Below are 19,248 nucleotides of genomic sequence, written 5' to 3'. Positions count from 1 at the left end.
CCTCAATTACTTTATAGTGTGTCGTGGATTGTGTGAGAGCAGTTTGTTTAGAGAGCTTCTTCTTCTCACTGACTCAAAAGTATTATACTAATGCTGTGATTTCCAAATACAATAGGAACATAAGCTTACCGAATATACCTATAATCTCAATGAAAAATAACGTTAACACAGATATAATGTACTTATATTTAATGACATTTTTGTACATAAATACTTCAACAATATTATCATATTCCACTGACCTCAATCTGTGATTATACAATATGTTGCAGTGTGTTTTCAAACTGCAGCACTCTAATGCCATGAATCTGATCATACAGAAAGAACTGTACTCCTGGAAAGTCCTCTTTCCTTAAAAGATGTTAACTTTTTTATGCTTCTTTCCTATATGTCCAAGTATCCTGTGTAGTAAATCTTAATTCATAGAAGACTATGAATTTTCCTCCCTCCAACATGGCTGTGAGAGGGAGCCTGGAGGCTATTGGGTTAAAACTGTCAGGTCAGGCTTTCTCCCAAAAGCCATGTCAGCACGTGTGTTCACATTTCCTAGATGAGGACCAAGAGACCAATGAAACATTACTGTAACACAGCTCCATTAACTAAATGCATATGCAGAACTATTTCACCTATTAATCAGGGAACAACAGATACTAAAATGGAGTCTTGACAAAAGTCTTGTCAAAGGCTGGCTTCATCTTATAAAGAATGTGTGCCAAAAATGACATGAAGCAATCTCCACATATAACATGGGATGAGTAATCTGACCAAAACCTATGGTCATTTATCAAGAAATAAGAAAAAACATACAAAATCTAATAGTCAGCCCTCTGGGCAAGAAAAATACAGTGTGCTGGCCAATGTTTTCTTGAAGAAAAGTGACAAATCAAATACTCCTGGTGGTTATGTAATAACACATATAATAGCACATTAATGTAGCAGACAATGTTTTTAAATGGTTAAGAAATGTGGTGTTGTGCTAGAAAGTTAGTTAGTTATATATCTTTAATATTGACTATGTTGCTCAGTTTCATGAGTATTTTCCAGATGCTGCCTGTCCCTCGTTCTGAAAAGATTATCCCCATCCGTACATGCAAATTAATCTGTCTAGTAAAAACTGTTCTAAGCGTAATGCAGCATGCAGTGAAAGTCAGAAAAACGAGTATAAGCCAGAGTTACAGTAAGTGCATCAAACTTGTGCAAAGCTCAAAGTTTAACCATAGCCTATATATCAGATGATATTTCAGCATAAATAGCATTTAAATCTACTTGCCTGCTGGGCATCTACAGCATCTTATTTCACATAACACATCTACTGTAAGTTTTGAACTCAAGCAGTAAAACCTATTAAAAAATAGCTTTCTTAATAGCTTTAAAACTATGAATCATATATGGTGAGAAAAGTACAGATGTAGATTCCAGCTCCAGATGCAGTCACACAGCAGTATCAGTCATACATGATGATCAATGCAGTGACTATTAATGCAGCCTTTAATAACAGGGTGCAAACTCACGCACACTTGCATGCACACACACCTCAAAAGCAAAACCAGCCTGCAGGGTAAACAGGTGTGGGTGCAGGAGAGGTCATATAGAATTCAGTTACCTTTGGGCAGAAATCTATCCTGATTGTATTCTTCCAGTGTTGGAACACATTAGAGGTCATACTTTATACCTTTACAGCTGTTCATCAAACCATTTACACATTTCCCAATTGCTAGAACATCATATTGTTACGACCTTTTTTTGTGCACCTACTCAATCTCCATAGCTGTTGGCATGTCATTCTCACACGAGCTTGTGAAAACATACACTTACACGATGTATGACGAGGCTAACTTTGTCCAGTTGCTGAAAATTCAAGCTAGATTTCTGGGTTTAGGAAACTCAACTCAGATTGAAAGTCTTGTTTATTGGTTTTCAAAACATTGCTAAAAAATATATATAATCAGTGTAATGTATTTGATTTACATGGTTATAGTAAGTGCCATATAAAAATGCTAATTCCTTATAAATCATAGACACACCAATATGCATTGAGATCCTGCCTTAAATGTGGATATTGTGACTATTTAAAAAGGACATATTGTATGTGTGCAATATGTTAATGAGGGGCTACAATGTAAACTGTGTAGTCAGAAGTTTATGTTCTGTTCTGGGTGTGGGGTGTAGAGGTATAAACACATCTACCATTCTGTTTTTCACATAATTACTAAACTTGTTTCCACATACCACACTTCAATTACAGACTTAAAATTGCTGTGATTAAACACTGGCTAGGGATTCTACAAAGTCAAGCTCACTAGAACTTGCTCAAGCTCACAAATGTTCACTTTAACAGTTAGTAACACTGTTTGGCTGAATGATGCAACTTTCTCAAGGTCAGTCTGTCAAGATGCCATGGAGGACAGTGAATTTTATATCTGATAGGCTTTGATCACTGGGCTATGTGGTCTCTGACAGCTCAGTGTAGTACAGATCTGTGATCAGAAGAGACTACACACCACAGTGAAAAATATATAGATATAACATTAATAAAACAATTGGGTAAGGAGGTGTGATTATTGCTAATTTTCAAAGGATTTTAGTTAAACAAGAGGGCTGTTATTACAGAAACAATAATAGTACAATGAGCACAATAAAATCAATGTACTATGATACAGTGATGTTATACCGGTGGCATAGTTTTAGAAATCAGACAATGCACGTGAAAAACGTCAACCTGCTCCACTTACCTGCCTTTAAAAAATGTAAAAATTTACTTACTTTTAAAATTAATACACAATAGTCTTGATTAAAAGTTCATTTCCAGGTCTTGATCAGTGTGGGTTTAACATGCTAGTCTCACAATTCATTGTCCAGTTCACAGAAACAGTCAATAAGGAGACGAAGAAGAAGAAACAAGTTAAGAAAGCACTGCAGTGAGTGTATTGGTAGTGAAACACAAAACTCTGTGCGAGTGATGTGATTCAGTCCAAATCTGAATTGTCAGAGAGCCACTTTTGTCGATTTCATCCCTTTCAACAAAATACTTTGGGAAATTAATAATCGTGCTTGAAAGTGCTCTCAGATTTACAGATACATATGGACATTTTACTGCAGTGAATGAACCTCAAAAGGTCAATAAAATACTTGGAATTGAGAAATTAATAGCCTGGAATCAGTAATGTAATCTAGATAAAATGCTGACAGAAGTGCTATTCATTAAAAGAATGCTCTTTGGACATTACAACCTTTAAAGCAAATGACTAGCAACTAGTATTTAGCATCAGGATGAACAAAGCCAGTGATTTACTACCCTCTAGTGGACAAAATATGGTGACAGACAACCCACAACTCCTGTCTGTTCCTAACCAAAATTTAAGCACTGCTGAGAAATGTTGATGAAAAATAAAGCTGACAAGGAACCTACTAAATTTGTTTTACTTTCTTGAGATTTTTTTTAATCGTACTTCATGGAATAACAGAACATTTTATTGTGGGGTCTACAAACCTAAAAATGTACACACACTCAATATGAAATAAATTATATTAATATAGAAGTGTAAATAATTATTAAATCAAAAATAAAATACAATTAAAATAAGGGGCAGCCTAGTATCACCATGACAATATGGAGAAAATCATCAAGAAGGAAACCATCAAATCAAATGTATGAAAATATTCTCTTTCTTCTGTATGGTTTACGGTTATTGACAAGGCAGAACTATTTACTGTTAATTGGTTATAGATGGAGAAGTCAATATTATTATAGACCCATTTTCATTCTTCTCCTTATAGAGGCACAGAACAGATCCTTGAGATCCAAGTGTGAAAAAAAAAATGATGACAAAATACAAAAGACCAAAAACTTAATGAAAATGTACTAAAATTTAATCGTTCATAAAAGCTGAAAAATTACCACTTTCAGTATGACAGGACAACACAAGAAGAAATTAGAGTTGATTTTAGTACAATATATTTTTCAGCGTGAGACAAAGATACCCATGTGTTATTTCTGCCCATCTCTTTATAAAAGGACCATTTTCCAAAACCTCTCTATGCAGAAAATGGAATTTATCATAAATTATGGGAAATATGAAAAATCATTGAGAATTCAACTAAGGAAAAAAAAAAGTAATTCGGGCAAAAGTATGTAACTTGATAATGAGCTGGTCCAGTTGGGAGAAGCGTGTATAGCCCCAGATGCACTTCTGGAACAATTAATAGCAAGATGAAAAGGGCTTGGTCATGATGATGGGAATAAAACACAAAAAAAGGCTAGCATATGATCATGAATTAACTTTTGCAAACATTACTATGATTATTTTTAAACATGGTCATGCTTCTGAAAGGTATTAATGAACAGGATGTTAACCACTTTTCCAGAATGAAGCCACAAGTGTCCGGTTCCTATAGTCCTTCTTTAAAAATGGCAATTGCAAAAAATTGTAAGAGCTATAGAAAGACCACTCATTTCTGTTTTATCATGTATCATGTCTGTAGCATGGGGGTTGGGGTAGAGGGGAAAAAGTTATTTTGGGAAGGAAAAGCAGAAATGTTGAACATGTGAGAAGTTAATCTTCTCTTCACTCCTTTCTGTAAGCTGAGGAGTGTCTTAATCATGTTCTGCCTTTGCCAACGTTGTTTCCAATAACTACTGAATGGGGCTGGAATGCCGGCCAGTAGGGCAACAGGTCTTCATCTTAGCATTCTGGGAAAATAAATAGAAAACAAGCATGGGTGTCAATTTTCTATTATTTAAATAATTCGAATTTTCTAAATATATTAGGCCATGCAAATGTTTATTTTTTCCATAATAGCATCCAATGGGATATTAATTTTTTCTGATCATCAGAGCCTAAAGAACATTGAAAATGCAGATAAGCTGTTGCACTAGTTACCACCAGCAGGTGGTGAGGTAGCTGTGCATCTATATGTTCATGTATCTTTCTGTATTAAAGCCTTATTCTTGTTTTATAAAGTTTATCAATTCAGCCACTGATAATGCTGGAATATTATACAGAACCTGCTGTTTTCTTTAAAGCACACAACATTACTTTTTTACTATTTCTACAGAAACCACCAAAACCTGATCAAACCCAATGACAATTTATTTTAAATGTTAAGACAGTGGCTGACTAGAAGCTATAACCATCAATATTAAAATCACATCATTACCACCAGTGACAGAATACAAAGAGGAAACAATATTGTCAATTATCTTACTTTGAATTATTTTTTTTATTATAATAAAGGCAAAATTCTACGAAAGGTGTTTTTCCTATCACATTAACAAGAACTGTATTAACCACCACATAGAAATAAAATACCAGAGATAAACCATAGTACTGGTTACCTGGCTCAGAACTGCTGCTAGGGAGGATGTTTATGTGCATTTTAAAGCAGTGTACAATTAGACTTCTTTTTGGCTTTCTTCTTTTCCACCGGCGTTTTCCTATTAATCTGTCTGACAAGGTCGTAGAAGATCTGTCACAAACAAAGAAGCAATTAATTACTAGGAGCTGTAAATGGTAGTGTGTCCACAGCAGCAGAAGAAACCTAATCTTAGACAACTGTAGCTTCTCACTAGGAAAGCTTTTATCACACAGCCCATAATGATTCTGGGCATGAAATATCAAATTTACAAAGCAGCAGACATTTTGACAAGTGCACACAGACATGAATCTCTTTAATCAAAAGTAAAAAGTGTAGTGAACCTCACCTCATTGACGTTGATCTTTGATTTGGCGGAGGATTCTAGAAAGGCACAGTTATTCCACTGGCGAGCAAGGTTCTGGCCTTGCTCCTTCCCTACAACTCTCTCATCCTCCAGATCACATTTATTCCCCACCAGAATCATTGGCACCTTAGTCAGAGAGACGGGGAGAAAGGGATTAGTTCAAGGGACACATTTATGAAATATTTATAATTTACATTTTGATCTTAAATTCTGTACAAGTTATCTTCAAAAAGTCTTGTCATGCAGTTCATGAACAAATTGCTCGAATCACTCAACTAGTACACATTCATTGAATGAATGATTAATGGATGAATTTTTGAATTTATTCTTATTAGAAACAAAATGTTTGTACTGACTGAATTCAAACAAGGGGCAAACAAACAGTAATTCTGATTTTTCACAAAAATACATAAATCAAGATGATTGCATCTTTCACTTCAGTGGTCTAAAATCCAGAAAAGTTAAACTGAAATTGGTGTATTGGTGTAAATTGTTAAAATTGGCATGACAAATTTCTTAACAAGCTGGTGATATTGCTTTGTGTCCAACATACATGAACTTTTAACACATGTTCTGTGTGATATAGATTTAGAAATGAAACCTCTGGTTTCTCAGGACTAACATTAGGCTTAGATTCAGGTTCGGATATGATAAAAAAATAAAATAAAATAAAATAAAAATAAAAATAAAAATAAATAAATAAATAAATAAATAAATAAATAATGCCACAGTAGTGCTCACATCCTCTGTGTCTTTGACTCTTAAGATCTGTTCTCTCAGGTCCTGAAGGTCATTAAAGGTGGACTGTGCAGTGATAGAGTAAACCAGAGCAAAGCCCTGTCCGTTCTTCATATACAGATCCCTCATGGCTGTAAACTGCTCCTATAACACATACAAATGCAACAGTGTTTAAAAAGCCTCAATCACAGCAGTGAAATAAATAAGCAGTAAATTTTACAGGCTCATCAGAAATGAATTATTTGATAAAGGAACTAGGAGTCCCAAAATTCTTAAGTGACTATTCTTAACCTGGCATGTAACATGTTTTAATCTGGGGTTTACGTTTTACTGTGTTGTAATGAGTAAAAGTCAATACTGTACTTACTGTGCCTGCTGTGTCAAGGATTTCTAGCATGCATTGCTGTCCATCCACTTCTACTTGCTAGAATGAGAATCAGAATATTTAAGAATGCACCAAGGCAAATGTAAGCAAACACAAAGGCACAGAGATTACTCACAGGTAATTGATATAAGATTACTCAGATACAAGTGCTGTGTTGTTAAGGAAGAGGACATGAAGAAGAATGAATAAATAAATAAGTAAAGTCTTTGTCTCAAGCTTCATATCTGACAGCCCCCTCCCACCTGCAGGAGTGTAACCACACATTCTCATGGCTTTTTCTCTGGTTCTTGTGGGATCCCAGTACATCCCCACATCTGTCAGACAGGTTTCAGATCTCTAAAACTGAGAGGTTTTTCATTGCAAAGCTAGCAATGAAATCTCTTTCCCAGTATTTTCACATATTGATCCAACAAAAGTGAAGATTTGAGGAAAACATATTTTCAACATGAAATAACATTGTTGTGTGTACATTGTTCCGGATACAAAACACACATGAAAAATGTACACGTTTTCAAAACCTTGTTTTACCTTCCTATAGGAGTCTTCTATTGTCGGATCATATTTTTCCACAAATATACCCTGAACAAACTGCACTGTCTGTGAAGAAAAAGAAAAGCAGAAATAACCACCATTAGGCCAATCCATAGCATGGCTGCAGTTCAAAAAGAGTGAAATCTTATTTTACGCACCAATGAACAGTGAGCTAATCTAATAACAGTGGACGTTTGTGCGAGTCTTCAAAGATTCAAAGAAGATAATCATCATATGCAATAGATTAGTATGTGCAATTTCTCTTACCAATGCAGATTTCCCCACACCTCCTGAGCCCAAGACCACAAGCTTATATTCACGCATGCTGGGGTCTCTTGGCACACACCTCTACAGCCTACAAAGAGAGAACAAACATCAGCAAGAACACCAGTTGAGCTGTTTGTAAATTTGTTCTGTTTGTAGTATATGTCTATACAAATTGAGATAATTTTGTTTACTTTCTCCATGATGGATATCATTCATATCAGCAATAAAGAATTAAACAAAAAATAAAAACTTATTTATTCTTAGTCTTAGAAGGTACCAAAAACTGAAATGTAGATTTGGTTAAAAAAGTGGTCACACATGTTAGGAAGTGGTCATAAAAAGGAACATATATTAGTTTCAGTCCTGGTTGCCACTGACACACTGAATCAAGTTTCAGACTTTTTTCAGTTTCTGTCTTCTTGTCCTCTCTCATTTACATTTCCACCAAGTTGTCAAAACAAGAGACTGATGCTCATTCTTTTACTTTGACTCCTTTGTACTGAAAAATGATCTATTATTTAGCAAAATGTTTGTACATGTGACCTTTTCCCTCATTAGTCTCCTTTGGTTACATTAGCCCATAGATTAAATTGAATATATTTCCATCTTATGCATGTACACTGAGTCAATATGTTGCCCTAGCTCTGTGCCTCATTTTGTGTTTTCCTGAAAGTTCCCTAGCAATAACAGGAATGAATCAATGACAAATTTATAACCACTCACTTAGTCTCCACTGCTTACTCTCCCAGCCTGGGTCTTTCCCTGCACCATTTCATGCTAAACAAGCCATATAAGGACAGCAAACCTACACTCTCATTCTTGCTCAAAATCATTTGACACTACTCACATTAACTATGCCCCACTACACCCTAAGTCACACACAAGTTTTTTATTTATTAAAAAAAAAAAAGACGTCGTCATTCAAGACACAGCTGTGTCATTATAACCCTTTTATTTAAGGCATCCAGAATATATTAATATGCCCTAAAACACACAAGCATTTATGCAGAATAAAAATAAAAATGCACACAGCACTGATACCAAGGGCTCCTTATATCCCTTTAACAGAAGTTAGTGGTTATTGAAAGCAGTGATTAGGTGCTGTGAAAAAGGAACTGAAATACTAAATTCACTTGTAACTACTGAAACATATGCAGCAGTGCTTTTGTAAGCTTGTTTGAATTATTTCTAATTGGGGGAAAAAGTTGACGTTGAGTGTTACAATTAACGTCTTATAAGTTGGATAAGCAAGGCACTCAATGACATGCTATAAGATAGCAGTTAATGCAACTATAGCCTCCTGATAAGACAGCTAAATAATTAAATAAAATACATAAAGTGTTTTGACATGAGAAATAAGCCTTTGAATAATAAAACTTTGGTGAGGTTCTTCACTTAGTGACAGAGAAGGACTGTTACAAGAGGTACATGCACGTGTGCACACCGAAGACTAGCAAAATGTTCAGTCAGGGACTAAAATAATGCAGTAGATGGAGAATGAGATAAAGACAAATTAAAATAAATGTTGTGCTAAATAAACTCAACATCAAATACTTTACAGCAAATCTAACTAAATAAAGGTGGTATAGGAATACTGCTCATTATATACAGTCTAGAAGTGCCAACCACACACAGTTCATTAGCATTGCTAATGCACGCCCCTGCATGGGAGCGAGATGGCAGAGTGGCACGAAGCAAGCATTGTCCTCTTTCACCAGGAAACAAATAAGCACTTGTATTAGTGTGAATGTGTACTGAACTAAAAGTGTCTCATTACACATCTATACAAGATGCAGAAACTGAAATGATTATATTAGTATATATATTATATAGCTATAGTGGCACTGCAAACTTAGCTTTATATATATATATATATATATACACACACACACACACATAAAATCACTACACACACACACACACACACACACACACACACACTTTATTAATGCAATGATCATCTTACAATAGAATGGATATCGAAGTGTATAGTAAATTTAGAGGCGTGACCATACCCTAACATGCTACTATAACTGCTAAATGCTATTATAGCTCTAACCCTCCTGGTGCTGTGGATTAGGTAAGAACATAGAGGTTATGGTAAATGTGAAACAGTCAGCAGTCCTGTACAAGCATGTGTGTTAGTAGCAGCTCGGTGTCAAAGGCAGCCATGTAGATAAGCTGGCTGTTGATAACTGGCAGCAACATAGTAAAGCTGTAAACTGGAGACTAACAACTCTTTTGCCAAACTGATAAAAGCTTAAAGTGGTTGCAAAAAGTGCTTATTATGCTGCTTTCTCTCCCCCACACAAACAACCATCTTAAACTGGCAAGGGTTTGAAACCCTTTTGGCTTCAAAGACAAAAGAAAAATGCATGATCATATTTTAAACTTCACTTCTTTTCAGGTTAGGGTTGCTTACATTACTTCTCTATACTTTCACACCATATTATGTATAAAGTAAACTTTAAATAAAACTACATTTCTCTTTTTGCAGCTGGAATGCACAAAATATTATACTGTTCAGTGATGCATAACCAATAAAGCTTTCTATTAAATATTTTGTAAGCTCTGTAACCGCATTCATAATGTTGAACACAACTGTAATCTTCAACTGCTCAAGTTGAACTGCTTTGTGGTTTTCCTGAGTAGGAGGACTGGCCACACCCTATACAGCATCCTGGGGAGTGTGCAAAAAAACTCAAATGTCCTGCCTAAACACACAGACACACACAAAGGATGTATGCATGATACCTCAACTAAAACAGGTAACAGGAAATGAAAACTCAACAGCAAGTGACTATGTTTTCAATTACTGATTCACTGTCACATTTTCACTAGCAAAATAAACCAAGTTCTTTTATTATTTGTAGTATTTGCAGATTGATTTGAACAGATATCTATAAGCCCACAGAAAATAGCTCACCACCTACAGAAAACATTCCCATATGGACTAAAAGGACCAGAACAAGAGATTATTGTTTCACACCTGCATTCACTCAATAGTCCATAAAATCCAGAATTCACTGTCAAAGCCTTTATTCTCGGTTACCCTTAGTCAAATGGCTAGTAAAATAAAGTATAGTTTATTGTACCGATTTGTCTGTAACTAATAAATTGTTTGGCCATCGCTTGGCTAGCTATATTTTATATACAGGTTATAGTTTTGGTGTTGAAATACTATGGCTGAAAACTAAACCTGACTGCATTATAATTTCACATATTCACAAAGATCACCTTTGACTGCACAATGCATGGAACAGACCCTTAATATACTCATCTAATTGTTGACTAACAGGTAAATTGAAAGATCTGTTTTCAGTTGAGTTCATTTATGCAGCAATGTAAATCACACAATCCTGTTCTTGTCAATACTTTGCAACATAGCAAAAGAGAGACAAATCCTACATGAATTCTGTAATCAGTTCTAAAACTGCAAGTGGTAATTTCTACAGTCTAACCTACACAAAGTCACATATTTCTATGTCTATGTATGTATGTATGTATGTATATATATTTTCTATGACCAAGCTTCTACTAAAAGAAAAAGTCACCGCCTGTTAATGATTAACAATTCTTCATGAAATATGGATCATGAATTGATGGCTTAGAATTGTGAAGATGCTGTTCTTGAATTATTCTACGTTCAAAATTTAATGAAGATCATGTTTTTATTACATTGCTATATTACATGATTTTAATCCATTTTTGTATAGCCCTAAATGAGGTTTCATATTTTACAAGCCTGTCAGCAAAAACAATCCCATAAGCCGTATATAGCTTGTTTAAATTGTTTAATTTAAATCCTGATTAAAAGATAATAAAAGCAACAACAAACAGTTCATTTTCAATTTGTGGAATTTTAAATATCAAGATCTGGACAAAATTAACACCCGTCAGCTAACCCTAACACTATATCGTATATACAGTAACATGTTTGAATATATTCAAATCAACCAGAATCCCTAACCTCCGAAACCAGACAAACCTTGAATATATTTTATTTTTGCAAATCACACACAGTCACAAAACACAGATGTTATTTTCTGATGTCTTTACATAAAAAAAAACCAAAAATGTCAACTTGAAGAAAAACTTTTAAAAAGCACAAAATATTTTTGCTCTAAAACTTTAGCAAAAGATTTTTTGATTAAATCTACCTAAAGGATCAAAAATAAATAAATGAAATACTAGCTAAACTCTAATCAGTTTCCAATGCATCAAACATACAGCCTGGCAATCAATACAACACACAATAAAAAAAAACATAATTTACATTTATCACACCCAAAAATACTAAATCACAGATAAACTATGATTTCAAAACATGTTGACAAAAACATGGCTTAAAAAAAGCACGTTTTATGAACAAATGTTTTGTTAAAATAATCATTCTTACCCGTAGAACTTTTATTTCCACTTTTATTTTCTGGTAAGAATATGGTTTCAGACCTTTGTGTACCACAAGCTAGTTAATAAGGTAAATTTAAGAGGCAGAACGATCAAAAGTGATTGTGAAAAAAATAAAGAAAGATTCATAAAACATGGATGACTCCTCAGTAAAACTGAAATATACCGAGTGATACTATTGTACACATAATGTATTTTGCATATATAACTGCTCATATGTTTAGATTAAAAAAAAAATCTTTTCAAGCAAGTTGAGCTCCCTCCTTTTAAAATATAAAAAAAACACACATACACACACATTCAAGTTTCTGGAAATTTCAATAAAGGCTGAAAACTCCTTCCATCTTTTTTTTTTTTTTTTTTTTTAAATACAACACATGCTGTAGCACAAGAATGCTGTACTGCTCTACTCAAAGTAATAATGAGCAAGGCCTATATTAAACAGATTACATCATGTTACAAACCTGTAATGAACAGTCGAAGGGGTGTTAGTGAATCACAGAAGCCACTGTCAGGATCATCTGTTCGGCTGCCTGTGTAACCAGTAAACATTATGAAATGCCACTGTGAGAGGTTGCTAAGAGCCCAAGAGGCTTCCTGCTATTTAAACACTACTAAGCAGATATGGTCCAACAAATACACTAGCAGTATTAGACATATTTGACCATACAGCATCCAGAACACAGAAGGACACACCTGGATTAAACCAAAATAAATAACAATAGGTTTGTCTGGTGAATTTTCAGCATAACTTGGCAATGTATCTTCAGTTAATGTTTGTTAGGCAACCAAGCAATAATTAGCACTGTGACAGTCATCACCCATGACTAGCCTTGCATACATGACTAGAATTTGTGTACAACACAAATAGAGACCTGGAAACTTTTAGTTGTCTGTTCAACCAAACTGTATAAAAGTAACATCCTCCAAAAAAAACATGTATTATTAAACTTGTTGAGGGGTTTCATTTATGACTATCACTGAAAACATTTTTTTTTTTAAAAACCAGACAGTTTTACTTCTGCAAATTCTGTAAGCATTCATAGAGCTACACAATAGGACACTCATTAAAGGCCTACAAAATACTGGTTTTACTTTGTGACTTCTCCAACTTCCCATTACAAAAAAGAATGTTCATATTTGCACAGTGTGGAAGAGATAGTTAAGATAACATAATACAGAAGTTAAGAGAGTGTACATTCTACATTGTTAAAGGTTTACACTGTTTCAACCATCATTAATATCAAAATCAATGATAAAAATGAGTGCTAAATGCTTTACAGAGGTCTGAGCCAATCCAAAGAAACACTAACATGATATTAATAATCATCATCATCATAATACTAATAACAATAATAATAGACATCATTGCAAAAATTGGTATAATTCATTACAAAACTCCAAAAGCATTTACACCAGAGTTGTGCGTTTGTGTCTCACACCCATTACATTAAGTTAACATGAAACATATATGTAAATAACTAGCATATGAATAACTGACTGTTGTAACTGTAACAGGGCTAAACCATGGCATGTTTCGTCCATTTAAAAACGATATAAACGTGGTAACAAGACTCTTAGAAGTGATAGAAGCTCTTATTATTCTTATTAGTCTTTCTAAACCTGATAAGCTCATTGGCTATAGACAAAAATGCTTTTAAGAAGTTTTTGCTAGGTTAGCTTCCTGGCTAAAGCCAAACTCAATGCGGACAGCTAACTGACGAGTAGCTAGCTAACTAAGTTAGCTAGATAACACAAACCTATTTCGCTGGCAGCTACGCCAGTTTTATTTCCCTTCGGCTGTCAATCCTCGTTAACCAATTAGACCACAATACACAAGATACGTTTCTGAGGACCGCAAAGAAAGTTGTCGCTAAATGTGTAGCGGTATCTCATCTTCGCCGCCATATTTGAGCGAGCGCCACTCTTTTAGCTTTAGCTTGCTAACCCCGACCAGTGTTAGCTAGCTAACCAAACACTGTGGTATGTTTATACGGGACTAACGACGCCTGCTAGCTACTTTAGCTCACTAGCTTTGCGCCGGCTGTACGCCTCAGTAACACCGTATTCTCCTGTTGTTGTTTTTTTTATTTATTTCGAAGCTATGCAGATTCATTCGAAATCCCATTACTGTGACGGTTATTCGTTATTATAGCGCTGTCTCAGGACAGACTCGTACACACGACTAAGTTTGATAAGAGATAAAGTTAGCAGTGGAACTCACCGTGCGTTGTTTCTCGCCGCTCCGCCTGGCGCTGAGAGCAGCGACTCCGAGCTCGCGCCTGTAAACGTCATTCTCCTGCTTCCCACAGCGTCCTTAAAAGGGCAACGTCGGAGACTCTCTGACCCGAGCAGCGCACACGGCACTCCTCACGTAATAAAACAAGAGTGTGAAGGCATTTATGTACTTAGTAAAACTTAACAGATTGCACACCAACATGTACCAACCTTTTCTGGATATTTTACATATATTTATTTTATATATACTGCTATAGATTGGTACAATTTGCTGATATATATATATATATATATGGGCGTAAATTTCATTTAAGAGTAGGGGGGACAATAAATATAAAATTTCTCATGAACAATTTTTGAAGGGGGGGGGGACACAAATAATAGTTAAATTGTACTTATAAAGATATGTCCCCACAGTGAAAAACTTTGCTTCTATCATTATTATTGTAGTCATTTTATCTAGTCTATGACACTGCAAGGCAAGTTTATTTATACTGTAGCACATTTCATACACAATGGTAATTCAAAGTGCTTTACATAAAGAAAGTAAAACTATCATAAAAAAATAATCACAACAATAAAAACAAGTAATTAAAAAAGGTTTTAAATTTTATTTAAAATTAATTAAGACACTTAAAAAGAAATTGATTATACAAAAAAATACAGTGAGGTCAGTTCGGACGTAGCACAGTGCTCATTTGTAAATGCACAGCTAAACAATATGCTAATTGTGGCCGTTAATGTTAAGTTAACATTATGCCAAGTCGTCCCAAATAAAACAATGCATGGGAAACGGCTTTGGCGTGTTAGTTACAGTGCACTGTGTAACAAGCAAGTAAACAAGCTAATTTTAACTAGATAAGTAATATTTTAATCGCTAACATAGCATATTCATGGAAAAAAACATCGGTAATCAGCATTTTTGCCGCAACTAAATTATGAACGAGTCTGCATCAACTACATTAAAGAGAATCGCTTTATTTAAGGTGAATAAAATCCCCTACTTAAAGGAGTTTAATATTAATTGAGCCGCAGCCACACACCTGACTCGTGTGTGCAGAGTAGATGAGATGTACTGGGAAAGCAGGCAGTGGGTCAAACCACTGTGAGGAAGGGAGGGGGGACTCAACTGTTTCTAAATGTATTTTTTGTGCGGGTTTTTTTCTACTTAGACAATTATTTAGGTATACATACGTATATTTTTCATAATAGAGAGTGCGATATTTTTTTTAATAATTTTTTTTGGGGGGGGAGACAATCCTCGGATGGGGGGGGGGGCATGTCCCCCCCCTCCCCCCCGGGATTTACGCCCATGTATATATATATATATATGTATATACCAAATGTATATCAGCAGATTGTACCAATCTATAGCAGTATATATATAATAATATAGCTATAGATTGGTACAATCTGCTGATATACATTTGATATATATATATATATATATATATATATATATATATATATATATATATATATATATATATATATATATATATATATATATATATATACCAATCTATAGCAGTATATATAAAATAAATATATGTAAAATATCCAGAAAAGGTTGGTACATGTTGGTGTGCAATCTGTTTTTACTAAGTACATAAATGCCTTCACACTCTTGTTTTATTATGTTGGCTTTGTAGAAGCCAACATTCTGATTTCCGTTATAAGCTTATTATTATTATTATTCATTCATTCATTCATTTTCTACCGCTTTATCCGAACTACCTCGGGTCACGGGGAGCCTGTACCTATCTCAGGCGTCATCGGGCATCAAGGCAGGATACACCCTGGACGGAGTGCCAACCCATCGCAGGGCACACACACACACACGCTCTCATTCACTCACGCATGTCTTAGGACTGGGGGAGGAAACCGGAGTACCCGGAGGAAACCCCCGAGGCACGGGGAGAACATGCAAATTCCGCACACACAAGGCGGAGGCGGGAATCGAACCCCGACCCTGGAGGTGTGAGGCGAATGTGCTACCCACTAAGCCACCATCAAAAATTTGCACAACATGGACATGTGACATATCAAAACACTCAGCACAATGAGGGGAACGGCCCCACGGGTATTCTAGTCACGTCACGTGACGCCACGTGATGTCACATGTAGCCCCGCCCCCAAAACAAGCAAAATTAAAAATTTGCACAACATGGACATGTGACATATCAAAACACTCAGCACAATGAGGGGAACTGCCCCACGGGTATTCTGGTCACGTCACGTGACGTCACGTGATGTCACATGTAGCCCGCCCCCAAAACAAGTGAAATTAAAAATTTGCACAACATGGACATGTGACATATCAAAACACTCAGCACAATGAGGGGAACGGCCCCACAGGTATTATGGTCATGTCACGTGAAGTCACGTGAGGTCACATGCTCATTTCTGCTCACCTCCAATAGTATTGGCACTCTAGTGGTCCAGTAGCTTTCACAATCTTTCTGTCCACTCGGCCTTTTCGAATACTTGCACCGTCAAAGCCAACATCAAAGTTTGTCGCGACGAACTTTACAAATCTAGTTACGTTTTATTGTTTTATTTCACGCGTTTTAGGGTGTTTATATATATATAAACACCCTAAAACGCGTGAAATATGTTTATTTATAAAATATTTGCGCAGGGTGTACACAGACGTTATACAAAGGGGTGGCCAGGTTAGATCCGAATATTTTGGGGGGGCAAATACTTTATTATATGGGGTAAAATACTAATGTGCACCCAAATGGCATAAGTGTTGTCAAGAAAGTTTAAGCTTTGGAGTCTTATCTGTTTTCCTGATTATGTATGACAATCCTTGAGCTCAAGTCGCACAGCGTGTGACTAGGTTTGAGGCCTGTAAATATTAATTCATGGACGTGATATATTTAATATTTTACGAGACCGTCTAAAAATTAACACCATTTCACCCCAGAAGATTAGTAACTTCTAAAGCTTACTGTTCCATCATTGATGGAAAACTCCATCCTTAAACACATTTCTATAGGCTTACATTGAAATATTTGTGCAGGGTGTAGTCAGACATTTTACTATTGGCTGGCCAGGTTTGATCTGATGATGATCTGATGACAAAAGGCGCATACAGAAGCAAAATTAGTTTGTTGTCCATCAAGTTACAAAAGTCATAGTAAATGAACTGCACTCTCCTTACATATTCAGTACAGTAACTTTGCTCTCGTAAGACAAAGAAACGATCTTCTATTCGTATATATGATTATAAAATATTATAATATTGTTACTTTTCATATTATAAATTGTTTTAAATCTATCAGTGAAATCAATCTTAATGTGTCAAGGAAGATAAAAATTGCACCCAAAGCACAAAACCGAGGCAATGAAAGAAATGGTGGCGGAAGATCCGTGTTTTGCAATAGCTAGGTTAGAGCCCAGATGTAGAACCTGCAAAGCTGTAGAATGTTTTAGAATAGAACATATTTTTTATACCCATACAAGCCCTCTTCCCATTTCCCAAAAATGCATACTATTTCAGGGCCTCTTATTCCACCCATGAGCCTTAGGTATTGAGTTACATTGTTCCACATCTAAAACCCCTAAACACTCTGTCATAAATTGTGTATTACAAATTCAGGTTCCCCTGTAGAAGGCACAGTGCTACAGTTTGACCCAAACCAGACCTCAGGAATTTCCAGAAACAGTTCCTGACTACTCTTTGTTTAAATATAGCTGAGGAAACAGGTGTAGTGAAGAAGAAGGAAAGATCAGGACCCCCCATCTCATCATAAATCCTCTCTCTCTCTCTCTCTCTCTCTCTCTCTCTCTCTCTCTCTCTCTCTCTCTCTCTCTCTCTCTCTGTATGAGTATGTGTGTATAGATTCTAACTTCACTGTAACCCAGTGAAGTCCTGTTATATGCATGAAATATACTGTATTTTATTTATCAGCGTGAAATTTACGTTGTGGATCATATCTGCCAATTAAAGGTAAGAAAGACCTGTTAAACTATTTCTAGACACCCAGTTACAATGTCTGGGTGAACTAATGACCATAGGAGAACAGAACAAATTCCATTTTAATACTTTATTTTAAACAAGACAAAAATGTATATAATCAACTGACTTATATTTATGTATCTATTAAACTATCATTAGCTTTGTGTTAAACCCACTCCAGACAAAGTAACATACTGAGATTTATTATACCGTTTGATATTAGACACATATGTAGTGTCAAAGTGTAAAAAGTGTCACCCAGAGTGAAGACATTTTTAAAACAGTGAATTTATAGTGGAGCATTTCACAGTTCAGCCCCTTTCTCTAGGTGCAATCATAGAACATTTACTTAGACATTAGTAAACAAGACTTGTGGGTTGTCACTGAATGCAGCAAGCAATAGATGCAATAGGTGCATACAGAATAAAATCTATTCCATGCATCACACAGGAAGCATCACAGGATGTTTAAGAAAGTTCAGCCTTATCTAAATATAACATGCATATAACAAATTCTAAATAAATCATATCAAGTCTTGTTAGTTATTTAAATATATGAGGGATAAATGAGTGTAAATAAAACATTAATCAAAAAAGCAGAAAGAAAGAAAACTTGAGCTTATTATCATGAAATGCGTATTACGGTATTCCTTTGTATATTTTGCACCACACATATATAATATGCTGTAACTGGTTTCAGTGAGGAGATACAAGAGAGTATGGATTGAAATCATTATCTACTGGAGCAGGGAGCTGAATGGTGCTGTAGGTGGCTGAAGATTCAGCTCCTCTAGCTGGACCAGCTAAACTATACACAGCCAACATCTCATCATACACATGGAAAATGTCCTCCTTGGTAGAAAGAGGTTGAGAGAAATGGCAGTTAGTTTCAGTGTAGACAAGATTTAAAATATGGTATTAGTGCTGACATCACTGTTTCAATACATGTGCAAATATGAACGGAGGTAAAGAAAGAAAAGTGTAGAAAAGGAAA

At 35.4% G+C, this 19,248-nt stretch overlaps 2 protein-coding genes across 4 annotated transcripts in view; both read right to left on the bottom strand.

The window, feature by feature from the left end:
* Window positions 1–3,848: 3,848 nt before the first annotated feature.
* Window positions 3,849–14,419, bottom strand: rap1aa (RAP1A, member of RAS oncogene family a). Of its 2 annotated transcripts, XM_027166507.2 has the most exons (9): window positions 14,275–14,360; window positions 12,515–12,583; window positions 7,641–7,728; window positions 7,371–7,439; window positions 6,825–6,881; window positions 6,461–6,601; window positions 5,702–5,845; window positions 5,336–5,466; window positions 3,849–4,690 (listed from the first exon to the last, which is right to left on the bottom strand). In XM_027166507.2, exons 3-8 carry the CDS (start codon window positions 7,695–7,697, stop codon window positions 5,377–5,379), a joined length of 558 nt encoding a protein of 185 aa, XP_027022308.1. In that variant the 5' UTR covers window positions 7,698–7,728; window positions 12,515–12,583; window positions 14,275–14,360; the 3' UTR covers window positions 3,849–4,690; window positions 5,336–5,376. The 2 variants fall into 2 exon arrangements, with proteins under 2 accessions (XP_027022308.1, XP_027022309.1); XM_027166508.2 differs by lacking the exon at window positions 12,515–12,583 and having other exon boundaries at window positions 14,275–14,419.
* Window positions 14,420–18,328: 3,909 nt separating this feature from the next.
* The window catches only part of LOC113655745 (CMRF35-like molecule 9), a 2,951-nt gene continuing 2,031 nt past the window's right edge, over window positions 18,329–19,248 (bottom strand). For both annotated transcript variants that reach the window (XM_047799941.1, XM_047799942.1), the window contains exon 7: window positions 18,329–19,106. In XM_047799941.1, the coding sequence (XP_047655897.1) occupies window positions 18,951–19,106 (156 nt within the window). In that variant the 3' untranslated portion in view covers window positions 18,329–18,950. The remainder of the gene's footprint in view (window positions 19,107–19,248) is intronic.

Source organism: Tachysurus fulvidraco, chromosome 14, assembly GCF_022655615.1.
Source record: "Tachysurus fulvidraco isolate hzauxx_2018 chromosome 14, HZAU_PFXX_2.0, whole genome shotgun sequence".
Taxonomy (NCBI): Eukaryota; Metazoa; Chordata; class Actinopteri; order Siluriformes; family Bagridae; genus Tachysurus; species Tachysurus fulvidraco.
Note: the sequence above shows the minus strand (reverse complement) of the source record. Positions and strands in the feature narration are given on the sequence as shown.